At 39.1% G+C, this 23087-nt stretch overlaps 1 protein-coding gene across 3 annotated transcripts in view; it reads right to left on the bottom strand.

The window, feature by feature from the left end:
• LOC145994859 (uncharacterized) overlaps positions 1-23087 on the bottom strand; it is a 77842-nt gene that overhangs the window by 32238 nt on the left and 22517 nt on the right. For all 3 annotated transcript variants that reach the window (XM_083131257.1, XM_083131259.1, XM_083131258.1), the window contains exon 2: positions 12378-12528. In XM_083131257.1, coding sequence (XP_082987383.1) covers positions 12378-12514 — 137 coding nt within the window. In that variant the 5' untranslated portion in view covers positions 12515-12528. The remainder of the gene's footprint in view (positions 1-12377; positions 12529-23087) is intronic.

Genomic DNA, 23087 nt, shown 5'->3' with positions numbered 1-23087 from the left:
TAATAATGCTAATACTAAAGCCTGAAATATTAAAACTTTCTTGTACACTTTTTTTTTCGGAGGGGCTGGATTGTAAAGGTGGATATTACATAGCTGCATCCTTCTGGGGAAGGATACGCCATAAAATATTTCATAATGACAATTCTTAGCCTTGGTCAAAAACAAAAAAAAAAATGTAATTGGGTGTCTTTTTAAGGCGGGGTTGCATTTACTCTGTTTTTTCCAAGTTCTTTTGATTTTTTCTCAACATTTCTGGAAGGGCTGTAGTCCCATAAACCCCCCCCCCCTGCGTACGCCAGTGACCACCGGCAATAAAAATGCGACACCTACATCCTGAAATATTAGCTTCCCTGTAATGCGTTATGTGTATTGCCTACCTCTACGGCGACGAACCAACTTCAATAGCAACTTTTCAATAGGAAGTTCTGCTGTCGCCTCAGGGAAGGTAAATCCTATTTTTATAGTCTGTGACTGTGCACAGGAATGGGATTTTCATGAGGTCTGGACCAACTCTATATACGTTCCCGTTTTGTACGCATTAATACAAAGTGTCTAAAACTCTCAAGGAGGCTTTGGCCCCCCGTAAGCAGAGGGTGTGCACACGCCTATGGTTAGCATTTCAGCTATTTACGCGTGTACCGAATAGAGTCCAGTGGCGTGCCCATCAACCACCTTAGGCACGCCACTGGCTACGCCTCTCATCGAATCGAAATTTGTTCAGTGGATTTCCACGTTGTCCAAAGAAACCGATATCAGAACCGTTCGACTGTAGAGGGCGGTGTGAATACCTAACTAAATGGTGTGTAGCGAGGAGTGTTGGTCGGGTTGGCAGAGGAACTGGCAGAGCGCCCACATTCTGTGAGGCTCCCCTGGCCTGGTGGTGATGAGAAGAAGCTTTCGATACAAGCGACCAACCGGAAGAAAGGCTCTTGGTTGGAGATGTTTCTTTTCAATGAGACCGCTTCTCGATTCTTCATTGTTGCTTTTTAGCACTCTTCCTTGTCTCTTGGCTAGCCTCCCCTGGGTCTTTTTCGGAAACCCTTGTGTGCATGCACATGTGTGTGTGTGTGCGCGCGCGCGCGTGTGTGTGTGTGTGTGTCCGTTCCTCACTTCAGTGATCGAGCTGGTCAGGCACGTAGCCAGGGTGGGCTTTGGGGGGGGGGAGCAGAAGCACCCCTTGAAATCCTATAAATGTTTCGTTGAAAATAGTGCATAGTAGTGATTAATTTTACTTCCTTAGCAGGATTAAATATCTTGTAATATAAGTTGTAATATGAAATCCATCTTCAGTGCTTCTACAGATAGCTAAGTGATGAGCCTCCCCGGAATAAAATTCTGGATACGGGCCTGCAGCTAGTTGAACATTCGATTCACAATATCTGCCGAAAGTACTGGATGGAGCTCTGACCAGATCTAATCTTCGGAAGAGGGGGGAAGACTGCTGCCCCCGTGGGAAATTAATGTATGTATAAAAATATATATTGATTTGGTTTACTTCGCACTTTTGGCTAATCGCGAAGATGAGGATGAATGATGACATGATGAAATTGATGAAGGGACACTCACAAAGGAAACCCATGCCCAGGCCGCGATTCTAACCCGGAACTCTGGCATCGTAGCGCGCTGTGATAATCACTCTGTCAAGAAGGTCCGTAAATTAATTTAAGTTACGGTAAATTGGCGTTGATTATAAAGGACTGATAATTTCAAGTGACACTGGTACAGATCGTTGGAAGAAAGCGATAACTTCAAACTAAAGTGGTGTTTTATGAGGAAATTCCTTGCTTGCCCCCCCGCCCCTTGGGAAAATCCTGCCGCCGACGCTCTTGCTATTGTTTCATCTATCACCATTCATCCTCATGGTGGCGATTAACAGCCTTAAAGTAGCTACACATGGGATCAGACATTAAAAATTATAACGCATGTGAAATGGTAATGCATAAATCTTTGGTCAAGAACACAGTGTCGAAATTTCTATAGTGTTGGTGTTTATCATATTTTATGTTATTATTTTTGTTTAATCAATCTTTTTGCGAATACAGTATTTTGTTTTTTTCCTAAGAAGATTATTTTTTTCGAATTGGCAACCTGTCATTCATAATCATCACCTTTCTGGTCTGTCGTTGTGGCGCTACTAGCGTTCGAAAAAATACTTTTCCCCTGTTGGTAAGCAACCCAACTTACAAATCTAAGATTGGCAGTATATATTTTTTTAACAAGCAACCAGTGTCTATGCGAGTATAAACCATGTTTCTCTGTTCGAGGAGGGTCGTATTTGTATTTTCTTCATCTTGCATTGTTTTCTGCCCCCTTTAGGCCAGGCTATGAGGATGAACGTTGAAAATAAAAAACGGACACGCACGCGCACAAATACAGGCCCGTAGCTAGAGGGGGGCAGGGGGGCAACTGCCCCCCTGAGAGCCTGCTTTGCCCCCCCCCCCCCCTGCGAGATATACAGAACACATTCCTATCTGGTATTCTCACTAATCTTTACAATTATATCCTGTATTACTCTAGCAACATAACAAAGACACTTATTGATTTTGTGATTTAATGAGGTGTGTGGGATTCCGAATAATGCCGTACTAGGATTGGGGGGGATCCCTTCCTGATTCAGACTTCGGGAAATTATTTCGTAATTTTCAGTATGTAGAACAGTTATGACATTTTGAGAAGTCTTATATTAAAGGTGCCTATGTGTTTGGATTATTTTCTTGGATGTGTTGCTATGACGTTTGAACTACTTATTTTTTGTTTCCCAAGTCTACCATTTAGTAATAGCGATTCATGCAGTAGAGAGAGGGAATGGATATTTATTTTTTGTTACTTAGCTTTGGTTTTCTGCCACTTCTAGCTAATCGCGACAATGAGTGATGACGTGAAATTGATGAAGAGGCACTCAAAAACAGTGCCGCAACCACAGGGGGGGCAGGGGGCATTGTCATACCAACCTTGAACGGAGGTCCATTCAAGGGGGGCAAACATTTAAGTAAAAAAAACAAGCCTAGCAGAATCTAAGAATAGTACGACAAATGGATACTCAAGATGGAATTAGTTTTCTCTTCCAGACGGCCAAGGGAACTTGCAGGGGGGACACAGAGGGTTAATTGCCCCATTGATTTAAAATTTTCGTAAAATTTTCTTGCTTGCTTCGCTCGCAATTTCTGCTATGTCAGAGCCATAGCTATGGGGCCAAAACGGTCTAAATGAAATAAAAATGTGTTAAAGAAAATGCAATGGCGCCCTCTGAAATTATTTGCACCCTATTTTCAGTTTGAAAAATTTGGATCTAAAAATTTTCTTGCTCGCATCGATCCTAATATGATTGTTTTCGGTAATGCATTCTAAATCACCCGAGAGAGAAGTAACACCAAATATGTAGTTACATCAGACTGTTGCTGCTAAAAAGTTTTGTCTCAAATGCACGAATAATTCTTTTGAGGAAAAGGAGACAAAATTGGTATTATTTTTACTGTTGATTTGTTATGAGGCGAATGAATTGATTATGTAATGTAGTTAATGTATTCTCATAAATAATATATATATTAAAGAAACTTTGAATGCATACACAATTTAGCGTTAACATGTTGCATACTTATGTATTTTCTTATTTTACGTAGTTCCATGTTGCATAAATAAAATATATGCTGTACGTACATGAAAGTAATACATGTCATATATAGAATTTGAAATTGTAGAATTTTCAAAATTTATGAGGGGGCTGTAGCGTACGCCAGTGGTTGCGCCTCTGCTCACAAAGAACACTCATGCCCAGGCTCGAAACTTGGACCCTTGGCTTCGTAGTGTGTTGTGTAACCATCCCACCCTAGAGGTCGGCTGGTGAAAGATGTAGGACAGCTTAGTTGGTCAAATTATTATCAAACACGATGAAAATGTGATAGTATTTCACATTTATTATGTTGGTTAAAAAGCGACAAAATTTGTAGTTGGATTCTCATTAGATTCCTTTATGCGTAAAAATTTTGCATACTGGAAACTAGAGGGAAACATTATGAAGCACGATTTATAAAGGGGCTCCCTTAATCAGCTCTGCAGAGAGGCTTAAAGCTGTTGGTACATATTAATCGTCTATTAACATTATCGACCTGTAAATATCGAGTAGATACAGTCCCTACTAGACTTTATCTTTGTATTCTTTGGCAGCCTGGAAAGGTCATTATCGAAATACTGTTATTTGATGTTGCTCAAACTTTTTTTGTTCGTTGCAGTTTCAAGATATTATCCCTTTCTTGTTACTTATAGCTTTTGGGGGAGGGGGGCAAGTGTACCCTGCTATATCTGCCAATGCGACACAATATATTAAAAATTTGCCCCCTCTGGGATTGACTTTGCCCCCGCCTACTAAGAATTCCTGGCTACGGGCCTGCACAAATATCGAAGAAAGGATTCGAACTTGTGACAGTTGATGGCGGGATCACGAGTCCAGTACTCAACATGTACGGCCAAATGTAAAATGATGGATCCAGGGCGATCATGTAACCTTACTCTTAAACTGTGTCACCAATCGACACATCACTGGAAGGCAACAGTGAACGTGTGCCGCGTGCGTGCATAGATACAGACAGGATAGGAAAGAAGAAAAGTTTTTCGGTTTGGTTTGAAGTACTTTCGCCCTGTGAAGGTTTGTCGGTGTTGTTCGGTGACATTTTGTGTATGTATGTGTGTGTATGAAACAAATTCACACATATACAGAGTTATATGTATAACAACATAAATTACTATATATTGTTTCTCATTACATAACATACAATAACATTGTATTAAACACCCAATCCGGGAACTTTTCTAACGATGGAAGCGGCCCCGGCGCCCACCCAGCGTCGAATAACCTGGGTACCTGGGGGAAACCCTGGGGGGTAAAGGCGGTCAGGGGCGTGATGCTCATCACATCACTCCCACTCACGACCGGATCAAGAAAGTGTGGGGCGTTACCCCCACTCCCCCTATACGCCTTCATGGCGTGGTGCTATGCACAGGGGGAGCACTTTACCTTTACCTTTAAACACCCAATATATATGTCATATTTTTTTTATTAAAAATAGTAGTAGTTTTTAAGAAGCCATGTGAGGTTTCCGAAAGAGAGGTCTAAAATCCATTTTCTACCAAATCCTCCCGATCCCCCCTTCAAATCGAACCCTTTCCACACACAAATTCACTTATATTAGACTGTTTATCACAATTGTAAGTTTGTCATTGGTCCATTGCTGTGCATATATTACAGATAGAAATTTTCCTCGAATTGCAATCTCTTGCTGCAACAGACACATCGCACGTGTGAGCCACTTTAGAGAGTCACCATTTACATTGGATTACCGAACAGATCCTCTCTCGTAAACAAATACTGGAAACACCTACTTCCCCATACCCTCACCATGATTATCACTATCAGCAAAAGATTATTTGTAGAGGTCAACAAAGTTTTCACTTTCCACAGCGAGGAGTAAAATGTTGCCAGATGCTTCCGATCTTTAATTGGAACCGCTCTCGGTGTTTGACGCGCGCCATCTGCTACCACTGATGAGGAACTAACCAATAAATATTTACGCAGTGTGACAACTTCTGAATAACCGCGCTATTTAAAATCGCACCCTTATGGATTCGCATAAAACACACAAGGAAAACTTATAAAATGTTCGTAACTGTTGAAGAAACTTCTAGGTAGCGTCAGCGCTTTAGTCATTCGACTCGCTCTGAACGAGTATAGGTGAGTGGCCATATTCGTATTGGGAGGTTCAAATTCCGTAGTCAGGTAATCTGAAGTTGATTTCTCTGTCGCTTCAGGTGAATGCTTGGTTACTTTCTACTTCTGGCGCCATACGCTAACTACTCTGCCACAGATGTCAGTTCCATCGTTGTGTTATCCCTTGCTCGCTTAATTAACTCATAAGTTTGTGAGAAAGCGCCCTTAACAAAAACAGTGAATAACTACTAAAATTTAAAGCCCAAATGCACAAGGAAGGAAAAGTTCTTAGAAAAAAACTAACGAAATGGAACGTGAAACACCACTGATGATTATGCTGATTGTGGTTTCGGTCACAGAGCTTCGTTAGCCTGAGTGAAGAGGTACAGTATGGTGCACAAGTAAGAAGTTCTTCTACATATATATGATTGGAAATTAATAACCAAATTGAAAATAAAACAAAAATGGTAGATTTGAATATTTACAATCAAATCTCAATGTTGGCTTCTTCTGTCTGATTATGAATTTTGAATCGTGGCAGGTCAAAGCTCTCGCCTATCTCCTACCAATCGAGACATGCCAATAACTTACTCTTTGCTTTATTACAAGGAACAGATTGTATAAAAAATACACTCTATATGCCTTGGAAGATATACACCAATTTCAAATAATTATAAAGGCAAACTAATGTTTCCCTTTTCGTAATATTTTCCCCCAAAATGTTTATGTCCGCATGTGCCTCATAAGTTGGAGTTATCGAATCGCTCCAGAAATTTCTGGGTTCGAGACCCAGCCAGTATATATGGGTATTCCGTTCCTTGTTACTTCATATACTCCATATAATCATTCATCCTTATCGCTATTAACATAAATATGCAGAATAACACATTACAAGCAAACACTATCCTCATAGATCTCATAAAACTTTTAAGCATGTTAGTTATTTTATGCTGCTTTCGTCAATACCTGTGGGTTAATCACGATGATGACTTGTGACGTCATGCTAACCATTAGACCAAAAAAAGTATTTTGCATTCCATTCTATAACCCTTCAATAATGCAAAATTACACAGAGAAATTATGTAAGAGAAAATGTTATCTAGGCTCGCCTGATAGTTATTTTGGTTGAATTGTTTCCTTACCTTCGTTTTTTGGCAGAGAGATTTTTTCTCGTCTCGAACCCGCAGAGGTGTTACTTCCAGCCGTAAACGTCGAATTGTTCTTCTATGGAGTCAGATTGCGTCTGAATCACTAGATGAATCCTTGTTCGTAACTCGTGTCGCGTAGCGCGAAAAACTTTTTAGCCAACGTGCACAGAAAAAGGAGAAAAAAGCCGCCTGCAGCGACGCGGTGCGGCGAGAGGCGAAATCACTTGAGACACGTAGGTATGAGACAAGGGGTCGCCGAGTGCAGCTAAAGGATTTTCGCCGTGTCTTGAGCTAAGAATAGCAAAACGGGGGAACTCGCCTCTTTACTTTTCGGTCTCCGTGAGTCATTCCGAAGTATCTTTTTCTTTCGGGACGGGCTGGCATTGCGTGCTCCGGAGTTCTATCATTCCTCGCTGATTCGCTTTTTTGTTCACCTTCTCGCAACGATAATCGAATGAGTTAATTTGCCTAGTGTCCCATTCAACTCTTGTTTCCCGCTTGAATTCCGCACAAGACGCGATCGTCTACTCTTTCCGCAAAACGCATCCTCCTGTAATTTATTCGTTTCTTTCCTTTAGAACACTCGCCCTGAAAACCACCTGTCACATCATTGGTGAATAATCAACTTTTTGGATCTTTTTTCCTGTCACCGATATATGGTTACTGGAATTATACATTTCCAATGAGAAGGCGAGAGTTTGTTTTTTGAAAGATATTTCTTTTCGAGTCCACTTTATGCAGATATAGCGTAATCGGGACTGGATCTACAGTTTATAGTGGGATCGGAACCACTATGTGCCTCCACTGGGATCGAACCCGGAACCCCTTGATTAAAATACGATTGCGTCAGCACTACGCCATGGGGGAAGCGAGAGTTCGTTTTCACGGCAGAATGACCATATAATAGACTTTTGTATAAAGTTTTTAGGTGATAGGAATATGTACATTATATGGCTGTGTACATATTTTCAGTGTCCTCCTTATATTCGATATCTTCTGTACCTATCCTAGGTATTTTGGGTATTTAGGTATTCGATATTTTTCAGTATGAAACAAATATCGATACCCTGGATCTGAAACTTAATTCCTTTCAAATCGCTGACATGTTTGTTTCAATATCGGTTATTTTACGTATCTTTTCTACCTCTTTATTTAAGCGTGACGATAAGGATGGATTGATGAAATGGATTATGGGACCATCCAAAATCAGGCTGATCCACCTTTTGGCTCACCCTGTCAAAATGCAACAAGCCAGTTTCTCAATAAAAAGTGTATGATAATGATGAATATACATTTTTTCTTGGAAAATGTGGTCCACCCAAATCTTCGACAGCCACTCAGTGGCCCATCCGCGCCACTTTATGAGACAAACACAATGATACATCACTTGATCAGCGGTTCGAACATTAGACCTCTGCCCTTGTAAGAACGCTGACGATTACGCCATGGAGACCGGTTAGATCACAAACTAGTCTTGTATTTATTTAGTTTCTTAAAAATAGTCATTGGGGATCTTGACTTTGAACGTTGAGTTGCATGCGAGCAGGATAAAAATGTATTTTTCGAGATCCTGTGACGATTCTGCGCAGCGTTCACTAATGGTTTCAAGACAACGGGATTTTTTCTAGGAAACCAAACTTACATATAGAGTTAGGCTGAATTTCAGGGTTGCCAGGCATAATTTCAGGGTTGCCAGGTATAATTTCAGGGTTGCCAGGCATAATTTCAGGGTTGCCAAGTGTACAATAGGTATGCGTGAAATGCAATAAAGTAATAGCAAGTCGCAGTGGAACAGATGGTCCCTGTTACTGAAAAACATTTCCCTCATTTATAAAATGTATCCCTTTCGACTGAATTAGGTGAAATTGGGATTCCCTTCTCGCCTAAAATGGCAACTAAAAAAATCACCAACCCTGAGACCTTCTGTAAACAAAACGACGTGCATGCAGAAAGCATTGCAAACTCATAGAAGTAAAATAATCCACACGAAAATCCAGCGTTATTACAGGATTCATTACGTAAGGTAAAACAATGGCCTATTTGTAGTATGGGATACGCTGCTGCAAATGACGTCTCACTTTAAACCCAATGCTCTTTCTTTTGTACTTATTGCTTCACCTTTATGGTTAACTCTTTGCACCAGTAATCAGTCCCCATAAATTTGGCTTTTTTCTTGCATATGACTTGAATATATTTTAGTTGCATTTTTTTAGACAAAATGATATAACATGGTCATGGGCGTCCGGAAGGGGGGCAAGGGGGGGCCGTGGCCCCCCTGGAAAATGAAAGTCAACCAAAAATGATGTATTTCACACATATAATTTCATTTTAGCCACAATAATATGTGTTAATTATTGCATGAACATCATAAATTCAAATTTAAGCAATGTTTTTTTTAGAGAACAACACGTTTTGGAGAAAATGTGCCTTGTTTGGCCCCCCCCTGGAAAAAATACCTTCCTTGCCCCTCCCTGGAAAAAATCCTGCGGACGTCCATGAACATGGTATAGATATAGATAGAAGTGTATTTGAAATTTGTTTGTAGCTTTTGTGTAAATTGTATGTTATGTAAATAAAATGTATAATGGGCATAAACAGCCATATGCAATGCTGTAAGTCCAATAAAAATATTGATTGAGATATCAAAACAAGACAAGAAAGTTCGTAAATTTATTGCGGTTGGAAACTTTCACAGCATCCTAATAACGATTTTTGTTCCGCCAAATATAGTGCACTTGGTAAAATAACTTGGTGACATGGCAAGGCAAGTCAAGTGTGAACATTTTGTAGGAATGTGCATTGTAACTTTCAATGAGCTTAGAGATTTGTGTACATAATGATATTTTATAACATTGGTTATTTTTTTAAAAAATAATCATGTGAACAGCAAGGAAGTAGTGCCACTTTCAACATGGCGAGTTCTATGCGTGCGGGAAGGTCTCCGTGTTCCGCTGACGCGGAGTGATACATCGAATCGGTGAGACGGTTTGTTTACAGAAGGTCTCAGGGTTGGTGATTTACACTATAGATCATATGCCATATTATGCGAAACAGGAATGCTGGACAGAGTAAATAACAGCACAATGATAGAAGATGAAGAAGGCAGGAGCCATTCAACCATGTCTTTGGACTACCGTCGTCTTCCTCTATATTTAAACATACGTATATTTGTGAGAAAAGCATTTCTAACAAAAGCTCACAGTTCAGTCGAATCGAAAGGTATTGGCAGATGAGTCTGTGCAGTAGCATGCCCAGGGGTGATTAATGAAGGTTTACACCTCCGCCCAGGGTGCGAAATCATTTAAGACTGGTGGGAGGGGAGAAAGATCTTATTCTACAAACCTCCCTCCCCACATAAACATCCATATAAATTTTACGATATACATATTTATAATGTTGTTAAAAGTAAAAATAAATTACTAAATTAGTAATTAAAAATAGTATTATTATTAATTACACACAAAGAAATAAATTGGTTACTTTTATGTATATCAGATATTATAATGTAGCAAACTACTTCCTTTACTAACTGGTTAAAGATGTTAATAAATTATGAAATAGTTGAAGTGGTTTTGTTATGTGTAAGTTTTTATTTAGTTTTTGCTTTATGTTAATATAAATCAATTAGATTTCGTAGTTATTATTGTTTTGCATTCTTGATTTACTTTTATTGTGAGCATTGATGTAGATTTGTTAAAGATCTCTTGAAAGAGAAAAAGCATGGAATACTCACAACTACACTAATTTGGGTTTGTTTTCGATATTATTCTTAGTGCAATATATTTGAAATTAAAAGTAATTGGTTATCTTTTGTAACAAAAACTCTCCCCCCGGAAATTTTTGGTGGGGGGACTTTTGAGGCCAAGATTGTTGGTGGGGGGAAATCCCCTCCCCCCAGGATTTCGCACCCTGCCTCCGCCCCGCTGAATTGGGCCGTGCTTTCCATTTGAACAATTGGACATGGGGGAAACACTACCTGCTAAAATAAAACAATTACCCTGTTTTATTATGGTCACATTAGCTTCATACAAAAAAAAATGCTACTGTTCTTATCTCTTTCGCCGGCCCCGTGGCGGAGTGGTTAGCACATCGCGCTACGATGCCAGGTGCCCTGGGTTCGAATCCTGGCCGGGGCATGGATGTTTGTAGTGTCCATTTATCAAAACAGCCAAAATCTGCACAAGAAGCGAAGTAAAATAAAGCAAATTAATCAATCAACCAAAACCTATCTCTTTCATCTCTCGAGCATCCCTTACAACAATACATCTTGTTTGCATACCACAAAGCAGTGTTCAAAATAATGGGGGGTGCGGGGATGGTATACCTTCAGCCAAGCTTGTCGCAAAGCACCCTCTTCCTCCCAGCTGCCTCATTATCACCATGTTAAACCAAAAGAGTATCCCCCAGCCAACTCCAATGCTCGAACAAACAAACCACCCCAGCTAACAATTTCCACTTCAAACGCTGCCACAAAAGAAACGAGAAACGTAGTTGTAGGGTGGGTGCTTTCACATATTCATAATTACTATCAATGAATTGAAGGATTTTTGTTTACCGCCTGGCTTTGTGTATACGAGTTTTAGTCACGATGGAATCTGGCACAAAGTCAAACGTCGTGTAGCACGCATGCACGTGCAAGCCTCAAGGCAAAAACAACACACCTCCTTTTTAAGATTAAGAGATTTATCTCAACCATCTGGAACTCTGCTAAATCATATTAATTAATTTTTCATAGCCACAGCACATCCATGCACACAAAAAGACGATCCATGTGGATGTCATAAATGTGCACACACATACGGAATGTATGTGGTGCTCATCTGATATGGCATTCAGACAAAACCTTTCTCCCACACTGGAAACTGCATCATGGTCAAGAAAGCAGGCTGTAGCGACTAAAACAATCACATGTCATATTCTTGTTTCGTCTCCTCATTTTCAATATTTAACACTCCGCAGGACTATACAATAAAAATGGTATTTCCAGTTTACGCAATAGAAGTGCACGTAGGCGGGATTTGAAGGGCAGCCACCCCTCCACACAGTCACGAGAAAAGACAGAACAAATTTACTGAAATACTATGATAAATGCTAACCCAGAAATAAAATTATTTACATGTTTCAAAATGATATCTACGTCACTTTGAATGTAATTTTAAAAATACAAATTCAAATGTGAGCCACTCCTGCTTGTCATGGATGCTACATTTGATCTTGTTTGTAAAATTGCATTTTAACATTCGTGACAGGTTGACCAATTTCTACAAATATTCATAAAATGCAGCTATCGCAAGACAACGACTTCAAGGTTTTAATTTCAGTAATTGGTTTAAGTCAGACGCGTACTTTAAAATATGTTTTTACTAAAAAGAGCCAAATGTAGCACCAATGGCAGACTACATCATGTGGAAGAACAATGACTATTCCCCCCTCACAAAGTGATGAAATTCCGCCTGTAGAAATGAAGTCAAAATTCATTTACAAAAAGTGAAATCCAGAAATGCAGTAGAAATGAAATGGCGTCCTACCCGACGGCTCCATTGGGTAGCACGGTGCTCTGCTTGGACAAAGTCTCTGCCACATTCGCAGGGGAGTAGAGCTTGATAGGAGAGTTGTACTGGCGGTTCACGAACGCCGTCACGTTTCCTGGACCTCTGAACGCCATCTCGCTAGCTGAAACTAAAAAGACAAATAGTCAGTTTGGATTTGAATTATATTGTTTCATACAGAGCACAGTATAATTGATATTAAGAGAGTTCAGTACACAGTTTCACTTATTTTCTCATTACAACCAAGGAGTACGCAGGATTTTTGGGGTTGGAATTGTAAAGGCGGATAGTGCATAGATAGCTGCCTTCTAGGGGGCCGGCAAACACAATAAGATATTTCGCATATTAAAGACTTTCCACTCTCAAAAATGGCAATCGGGGGTCATTTTAAGGCGAGTTTGCATTTACCACTCTGTTTTTTCCCCGAGTTTTTCACTGCTGTTGTTTGAAAATGTTAATTATAACGAGAAAGGCTTCTTCTGTAGCGAGCTTTATGGAGTTCACATTTAAAACAATAAAGAAAGGCAATTTTATAATTTCAATCAGGCACAAACCCCTTATTATCAGGCAACCCAATTCACACATATGGCGCCTCCCATAGCGTCCACTTTCGGTCTAGCTTATACCACAGACAAAGGTATTACCTTTGTCTGTGCTTATATACTGCTTATACGTAAGCTAATTTAGATTGGACCTTATGCTCCGACTATGATCCGAACCACCGAAACATGACCCTAGAGAAAATCGAAGCTGAGATCTCTTGATTCTAAGGCACCATCGTTTCGCTTTGGACGCTGTAATTTTACTCTTGCATCGTCACTTGGCGTGGGCAGGGGAGAGGAGAAAATTTTGAATACATTCTAAACTCTACCACATTGAGAAACCTCTTGCTAGAAACGAAATCTTAAGAAAAGTTACACATCAAGTTTCACTCGGACACCTGTGTAAACTGGAAATCTATTTTACAAATCGGATTAGGCCGTCTGCCGCCTGTCATTTCATGTTAGATGCGAGGAGTGTTGGCAGACTCTCAACAAAATAAACCTCTATGCACAAGTTAAACGCCAAGTTCGTTCACCTCAGTGCATAGGTTTAATAAAACTGCATTTTAACCTCTAAATGTTCATGAGGTGGTTCAAAAACTTACCGGAAGTGTTTTTTAGGCAAATGTACATATTAACGAATAAATAGGAGTGGATTAACTTCAGACTATATGTACAGTGGAATCCATGAGTATTACCGTGCAAATTGTCCATCACCATGTTCGTGCACTTTATTTGAGCCAATAAGGGCTTCAATAAATTAATAGAAAATTCAAATCAAGCTGTTGACAACTTCTGCACCAGCATAGATAAAAAATTCATCGCTTAAAAATACATAGGATGTGAGAGAAAAATTAATAAAAATAGTCAAATTGTCCATCATCACGTACATTCCCTTTGTTTTATGCAATGCGAGCTTCAGGAACTGACACAAAACGCCAAATAATCTGCTTGCAACCTATGAATCAGTAGACGAAAAAATACAGTCCTTAGAAATACGTAAGATGAAGATAAAAACAAACGAAAATAGTCATGGACAATTGCTTAGCAATTGTCCATGAGTATTACCGTGCAAATTGTCCATGACTACTTTCATTACTTTTCTCTTACATCCCATGTGCTTTTAAGCGATGAATGTTTATGTATGCTGGTGCATAAGTTATCAACAGCTTGTTTTGAGTTTTCTTTTAATTCTTGAAGATTTTATTGGGTCAAAAAAGTGTACGAACATGGTGATGGACAATTTGCACGGTAATACTCATCGATCCCACTGTATCTCGGAGGTCCCGAGCAGACGCACCATATGAAATAAGTTTACAGTACGCGCTATTTCATTGTAAAACAACGAAGAAATTGGGGCCTAAAAGTATATTAAAGGCAGACAAAAAATGTTTAAAATGTCGATTCGAGAACTTCTGCAAATAAAATGTGAGTACAATTAGTTTTGGAACATAAATTTAATACAAAATTACTTACAAAACTTAATGATTGCAATAAAAATGTCTTCGTCAATAAGTTAATGCAATTGTCTTGTGGATTCGATCTCCGGCCGGTTCAAATCCGGGAACTTTTCTAACGTTGGAAGCGGCGCGGCGCCCACCCAGCGTCGAATGACATGGGTACCTGGGGGAAACCCTGGGGGGTAAAGGTGGTCAGGGGCGTGATGCTGATCACATCACCCCCCACTCACGACCGGATCAAGAAAGTGTGGGGCGTTAACCCCACACCCCCTATACGCCTTCATGGCGTGGTGCTAAGCATAGGGGAACACTTTACCTTTTTAATTGTCTTGTGGCTTACAAACATTAATGTGGGTTGAGGTTGCAGAAATCACAAATGAGTCGAAATTACTTGGAAGTTCTGTTACTTAATTTTGATACTTCGTTCTTTCGTAGTTTGTTTCTTAATGGTACTGATTGACACAAATCATCTGAGATTTTGCTGTCTCAAAGTGAAATAAGCATATTGAAGAACACAATCCAAACTTGCTCTTACCAAAAAGTACGTTGTGCTCAATGAGTCAATCTCCAGGTTAACTATGGATAACATAAGTACCCACGAATAATGCAATTTTGGCACATTTGAAAGAAAAACAAGGGCGTTCCTGGATCTAGGCCGAAGTAAGCGTACCTGCATTTGAATTGTAGGGCAATTCATATTGCGGTATTAACAGTCCTTCCCGCCTTGATGACCTACATTCTCGAAATATTACAGCTGCCAGCCTCAATAATGCGACAGGGTCTACACGAGCCAAAAAAATTCATTGCGAATTTGTCGCGTTGAATGCGGCGGTAACGTTGCCTTCCTGCTTTAAAAATAACATGGCGAATCTTGCACAAGGAATTTCCCCGTTTCATGGTCGTGGCTTTTGTTACCAGAATAGAGCGGGTCTAAGCGTTGGCATAATAACATTCATGGACTACGGAAGTGAGTCGGGGAAGTGGTATGCTGCATGTCTGAGTATTGAATGGGGTCAAATTTCATGCGAGATATACGAATCAAAAACGGTTGACATTAATTTTTACTGGTTAAGTGTTGGGATTTGAAATGGACTGTGGAAGTGTGTCGAATGCTCAAACTCAAGGTAGACACTGTCTATTCAGTGGTGCCGAGAGGATTCTCTTGTCTGCAACTCTATTTTGTTCTATTTATAATACTTTAATGAACACAACAGTATATAGATATAGTACATATACATTATAATCGAATTCTGAAAAAGGCAAATTTTTGGGACGCGTTTTGAATTAAAGGCTGAATAGAAATTTTGAGTTACGAGATTCGGCAAATTGGTTCAAACGAAGTTCTGGATTATTTCTTAAGCTTTAAAACGGCATATAATTTTCCGTACTTACAAGTATAGGAATGTTACAAAATCGCAGCAAAACACCTAGTAGCTCATTCAATGAAGGACAAAAAAAGACCAAAGTCGGGAATAATTCCGTAAAAGCTGAATTTTGGTCAGTTGTTATAACACTACTAGTAGTGCAAAATCCCAAAAGTCCCCGCCCCTCCTCGCGGTGCTTCCCCCCCCCCCAGCGCCCCCAAACATCAATTTCGCAGACTCTCCGTTATTGACCTATATCTCCGTAACCAATAGTCGTAGGCAGGTGATCTTTTTTTTAGTCATAATCTTCATTAGATGGGCTACAAAAAGGATTATGATTAAGTTTTCGTTAATGTTAGAGATTTTGCCGTAATTTAAAAAATAATCTTTAAAACAAGAAATTGTTTCCAATAGAAGTTGCAGCCCATTGAATAAGCTTTCAAACTATATAAGTTTTAATGTATTTTCATTAAAGATAAACCATAAAAAGTATCTCCAAATGGAGGATAGTACCAAAAGGCGTGTCTATATCACAGATCAGCATTTAAGTTCGGAATCATTGATTTTTCGATAAAAGCAAGAGACTTGGTATAATTAATTTTAAACCACTTAGAACATGTTCAGTCGAATAGCAAATCCCCATCTTCGTGCTGATAGCCGCCATCTTAAAAAAAGTTCGCCATATATGATATTTTTGATTTGTTATATCTGGCGAACGGTGGCACCTGTCAACTTCAGGATATTTCAGAAATGCTTCAAATAGCTTAAACTTTCGTAATATATCAATAAATCCATATTTTTATAAAAATAGTTGCTTTGTACGTTGTAGATAAACTTGCTATAATGCTTTATGTGAATATCTACGAATTAAAAGACTTAGAACCAAGCAATAGTACCTATTTTATACAATATATGTACAACCAAATTCGATTTCTGAAAGTAGGAGTAATTAAAATTCTATTAAATTGTTTTATTATATGAAAGAAAAAACATTCTTTGTAATTGATGATACGAAAATACTGAAATTTGTTTCCCGAAATATTTTGTAATGAATTTTGAACCTGACTGTCCAAGTCCCTTGAATTTCCGTCGCCTACAGCCGGAGTTATCGTTTCTCGAAGAAACACGGGAAAAAATATGTCTCTACACATGACCCTTTCGTTTTCCTTCCGTGTTCCGTCTGTTTGTTCGTTGCCACCTTGTTGACCCTGCTGAGTGGTTGTATCTTGATAAAGCTATGTGTGTTAAATTCGGCTAAATATGCACAATGATCCTTCATTGTTGTGAGCGTTCACGAACGTTGCGAGTCAGTTAAATCAGTTTGAGTTCAGCGTTTTCGTAACAAGGGCGGTGTAAAATAATTTTACTCGTACGCCACGAAGAACAGTTGTGAGAGGATTCAATACAGCCCTTATTGATTGTTTTGTTTTATTTTACTTCGCTTTTCTGCCACTTATGGCTAATCGCGAAGATGGGGATGGGTGATGATATGAAATTGATGAAGGGACACTTACAAACACCTATGCCCAGGCCGGGATTCGAACCCAGGACCCCTGGCGTCGTAGCGCGCTGTGCAATACAGCCCTTATGTTCGAAAGTTGTGCAATAGTGTGTGTTCCGTGAGTGTTATTTAATCATGTCGCTCCGGCCCCCATGGCGGAGTGGTTAGCATATCGCGCTACGGCGCCAGGGGTCCCGGATTCAAATTCCGGGCTGGACATTGATGTTTATGAATGTCCATTCATCAATTTCATTATGTTATCATTCATTCCCATCTTCGCAATTAGCGAAACGTGACAGAAAAGCGACATGAAATAAAGCAAATGAAATCAAATTAATAATGTCGCTCTCGAAACCTAGTACTAGCAGTACAGGCACCAAGGGTAAAATATTACGTTCACAAGATAGAAATCTTAGTTTTAAGGGAATTGGCGTCGGAAGAAGTACGTGCTAAAACAGTGTTTTCTCCGAGTGTAGAACTTACGGCTAAAGCGTGTGGTGTCTGTGTGCATACTGTGTTGCGTATTATAAAACAGGGTAACGTATCTACCACAGAAATCGGTGAACCCCTGTTCAAATCTCCTGGCCAGAAAACAGAAACGAGAGTGATGATGATGGTCTTGCAGTTCCTCTATAATAAACACCTTCAAACTTCTTTCAGGTACGAGTTTCTCTTATATGCTGCAGTGATATGATATAATCCTGTGTAGAAGTCTTCACTATATATTTCATTGTACTCAAATATCACGTGCATGCATTATATATAAAAATTTGAATATTGGACAACGAATTCTCTGTGTTTTCCTTCCGCTAGCAGTTAGTTTGGCAACAGCGCAAGAGCACTGGCTGCGTATTGGATGAACTCATGTTCCTTCTAAAAGCGTACGCCGTAAATTTCATGAAGGCTCTTTCCCAGGTGGACAATGTGAAGTTGTGTCTCAATTAAGTTGTTACTGAGAGTTTTGGGCTTTCTTAGTTCCTTGCTTGCACTAGTCTTCCACATTGAGATGTCTTGAGTCGTGTTACAATTGAGTTGACAAGGTAGACCTTATGCAGTTTCTAGAGTACACACGTTGTAGTCTGATGAGCACGTGCTGTTTTCCTCCCATGTTAAGCTTTACTAAATGAATGCCTTGTACCAAATAAGAAGAAATTTGGTTTGCTCCAGAGTTCTCATCTATGCTCCTCCAGTAAGAACACCGCCGCCATGCATTCAAGGTGGAGCCTCCCAACATGATGACTCTCTTATCGTCTCCATATAATTGTGGCTAGCCGGGAACCACTGAACCCAGTTCGATATTTTGAATATATATGTATGTACCAGGTGTGCCGGATAATAATTCTTAATTGATCCGAAAGAAAACAAGTGTATGTGGGGAGAAAGGTAACAAATGCTTTATTCAAAGTATGCGCCATCGCTAGCTATACATTTTGCCCATCTGTCCGTCAAATTGTGGATGTCCTACCAGAAAAATCGTTCAGATTTTGAGGTGATCCAGTCAGCAAGCCATTGTTCGACATCTTCGTAATTGTTGAAGTGTTGCTGGGAAAGTGAGTGAGACATCGATGAGAACAAGTGGTAGTCCGAAGGGGCTAAGTCTGGTGCGTATGGCGAGTGGGGCAAGAATTCCCAGCCAAGTGCAGAAATGGTGTGTCTGACGCCTTTCGCTGTGTGTGATGAGGCTTTGTCGTGCTGCAAAATCACTTTTCCGTGTTTTGTCGCCCAAGCTGGATCTTTCCCATGCCATGAAGACGATCAGATATGGTTTGGCGACCAACATATAACTTCTCTGCCAGTTGCTGTTGCGTTTGCGTATCGTCTTCGTCCCACAGTGTTTGCAATTCGGTGTCTTGGAATTTTTTCGGCTGGCCCGGGCGATCTTTGTCTTTCAAGTATAAATCACAACTTTTGAACCGTCGAAACCAACGCACACACGCGTCTTGCGTTAGGACATTGTCACCGTACGTTTCCACAAGGATACGATGGTTTTCACTCGCGTTTTTCTTTTGATTGAACAAGAAAAGCAGGACGTGCCGCACATGCTCCTTATTTGGTTTGAAGGTCGATATGTTTACCACACAAACCCAATATCACGATCACTCGCACTCGGTTGCACATCCACGGCATTTTGACAGGTACTGTCCTGGCAACTCACTGACGTAACAGTTGAGACTGTGCACCAACCCTTCTTCCAGCGCCATCCAGCGACGAAATTAAGAATTATTAACCGGCAAACCTGGTATATTCAATATCAATATGCAAAAATTTAAACTTTAGTGGTTATCATGCACGTCCGGAAGGGGGGGGGGGCACGGCCCTCCCCTGGAAAATGAAAGTCAACCAAAAATTATATATTTCACACATATAATTTCATTTCAGCCACAAAAATATGTCTTAATTATTGCGTGAACATGATAAATTCAAATTGTAGCAATGTTTTTTGAGGGGACAACACTATTAGGGGTGAAATTTGTGCTTTGTTTGCCCCCCTGGAAAAAATACCACTCTTGCCCCTCCCTGGAAGAAATCCTGCGGACGCCCATGAGTGGTTTCATAGTTTTTTGAGTGTTGTCAAATACATGTCACATCAATGCGACTTACTTAGTCGTTAAGAAATAAAAGCAGCAGTGCTGTTACAACATGTGAATGGGTTGAAGTTTAGGTATCCAAACTGTTGCACAGTGCGATTCCTATCAACTCATCTAGTTCATAACATGTCAGCAACAAGTGGTTTCCTAACTTGCAAGTTCTTAACTCATCCGATCTTGAAGGCTGAAAGATTCTCAGCTTAAATAACTCACTCACTCTCCAGCATTTCTAAACCCGAAGGTTTATGGCTAGATTAACACAAGCCTTCCATCTGACGCTATCCTAAGCAAGATCAATCCAATCTTTTACATCCTTATCGACTTACTTAAGGTCCATCTCCATATTATCCATTCATCTTCGTCTTGGCCTTCCTACAGGTATCTTACCATCAGGTTTTCCAACAAGAATCCTTTAAAATCTTTCGTCTCGAATTCGTGCCACCCGGCCTGCCCATCTAAGTCTTCTTGATTTAATTATTATAATAATATCTAAACTTGAATACATATTATGCAGTTCTAAATTCTGTAACCTTCTCCACTCACCTGTCTCCTTATCCCTTTTAGGTCCAAATATTTTTCTAAAGATTTTATTTTCAAATACTCTTCATTTGTGTTTCTCTTTTAATGTAAGGGATCAAGTTTCACATCCATACAATACTACAGGCAAAATTATTGTTTTATTTTGTTTATTTTAACTTTGTTTCATAAATATTATACAACAAGATAAAAATTTATGAAGAGAAAAGTGTTTCGGAAATGTGTAGTTATTGGAAAATAATCCAATCGTTTTTACTCGTTTGCACATGGTTAGAATGGAATATTTTGATCCACTTTTGTCAACATGAGGATGTTAGAATAATAAAATTTCTGTATCATGAAATAACTTCCAGCACTTATGTCATAGGATTGGTATCTTGTCAACCCAGCTCTACTGATTTCCTAATGGAGGAGTACAGAGCGACAGTGGTCCTTGGATACCTAAATGGCTGACAATACTATGTATTGCTGGTGATAACTACAGAGAAATCATAAAAGAATACGCGGCAAGTAAACAGTGCACTGGGCGTTCCAAGTCTTGAATAGAAAATCTTGCCTCCACTACATTATGCGAATGTGAAGGATTCGATTTTGAGACCTCACCAAAGAAGGGAAACGAACTTACGAAAAATTCAAAGCAAAATATTTTCTAAATGATTTTCACTATTTTCGTATCATCAATTACAATGAATATGTTTGTTCATTTCAATCATATTTTCAGAAATCAAATTGGGTTGCACATATATTGTATTTCTCTTAAAAATTTTGTGAATGGTAAATTTATAAATACAAAAAATAATATTTTAAGGGTCCAGTTCGTGTAATATCTTCTAACAAACACTTCCTAACCTTACCAAATATAAAATAGGTACTATTGCTTGGTGCGATAATTATTAAGTCTTTCAATTCGCAGTTATTCACATAAAGTATCATAGCAAGTTTATCTATAAAACAACTATATCTTTTGAAAAATGGATTTATTGATATATTATGAAAGTTTACGCTATTTGAAGCATTTCTGAAATATCCTGAAGTTGACAGGTGCCACCTTTCGCCAGATATATCAAATCAAAAATATCCAATATGGCGGACTCTTTTTAAGATGGCGGCCATTAGCATGAAGATGGCGATTTGCTATTCGACTGAACATGTTCTAAGTGGTATAATTAATTCTACCAAGTCTCTTGGTTTTATAAAAAAATCAATGATTCCGAACTTAACTGCTGATCTGTGATAACGACACGCCTTTTTGATACTATCCTCCATTTGGAGATACTTTTATGGTTTATCTTTAATGAAAATACATTAAAACTTATATCGTTTTACAGCTTATTCAATGGGCTACAACTTCTATTGGAAACAATTTCTTGTCATTTAATTTGTTCAAAAGTTACAAAGCAAGAACTTCAAAAAGTTCTAGAAAAAATTAACTTTTTAAAGATTATTTTTTAAATTACGTCAAAATCACCAACATTATCGAAAACTTAATAATAATAATCCTTTTTGTAGCCCATCTAATGAAGATTACGACTAAAAAAAAAGATCACCTGCCTACGACCATTGGTTACGGAGATATAGGTCAATAACGGAGAGTCTGCGAAATTGATGTTTAGGTTAGGGGGGCGCTGGGGGGGGGGGGAGCACCGCGAGGAGGGGCGGGGACTTTTGGGATTTTGCACTACTAGTAGTGTTATAACAACTTAGCAAAATTCAGCTTTTACGGAATTATTCCCGACATGAAACCTTTATTGGCTGGGCTATAGAGTCGCGTTTATCGAAGCGCTAATTCTAAGTGGCAAGTTCCAAGAATGTTAATAGTAATTATTATTATTTAAATAATTATTTACCTTGGTATTTCTCATAATATCTTTAGTCCAGGAGAACAGGCGTGCCTTGTGGACTCTTCGACGTAACCAAAGTTTCCCTTCCTGGGGAGATTCAGGATGGCCTCAGAAGCAAAAATTATCCCTACAGGGTACCACAAAAACTGTGTGGCATTTTGAGTTTCACTTCAACTTTGAAATTGTCTTTCAAACTACTTCCTCAACAGCATCAAACTAGGACCACTTATAATTTCATACACGATTTTAAACAGTTGACTAGTTAACAGCATTTTACAGAGTTGAGGGATATTTCAATGTTCAGTGTTTCTCATCATGGATAAATGAATTTGTGTCATAAATGAAAAAAAAAAAATGTTTTCATCCGACCATTCTTGTCACATTCTTGTACTGAGTATCGGTAATACAGGGTGTGTTACAAATGTGCCATTCAGTTGGTTTAGGCAAGGGCAATTTTTTTTTTTACTTTATTTGGTTTTAGTTTTTCAGCTATTCACCAGTTAATTTTTTCAATTTCATAATTTTATAATACAATATTTTCTCTAATTGGTAAGTATGTATATTATTTTCATAGCTGGAATAGTCAAAAGTGTTGACTAGGCGTATGGCTCATAATATCGTGCTTCTTTTAGTTCTCTTAAGAAACAATCACACGTAGTTATGTGTAGACGAAATTCAAAGATTGTATGATCAGATATTCCCTGACTTTCGTCACACTGACAGTATGGAGATGTTACAATCTTCCTTGTGTATAAGTCTTTTTGGGCAAGGGTATAATTTAGCCGACATAGAGTTGTTAGAACGCTTAATATCTTGATACCAAAGATCTTTACGTATGTGTGGTTGAATCGATTAG

This window comes from Lepisma saccharinum, chromosome 11, assembly GCF_977018435.1.
Source record: "Lepisma saccharinum chromosome 11, izLepSacc3.1, whole genome shotgun sequence".
NCBI lineage: Eukaryota > Metazoa > Arthropoda > Insecta > Zygentoma > Lepismatidae > Lepisma > Lepisma saccharinum.
Note: the sequence above shows the minus strand (reverse complement) of the source record. Positions and strands in the feature narration are given on the sequence as shown.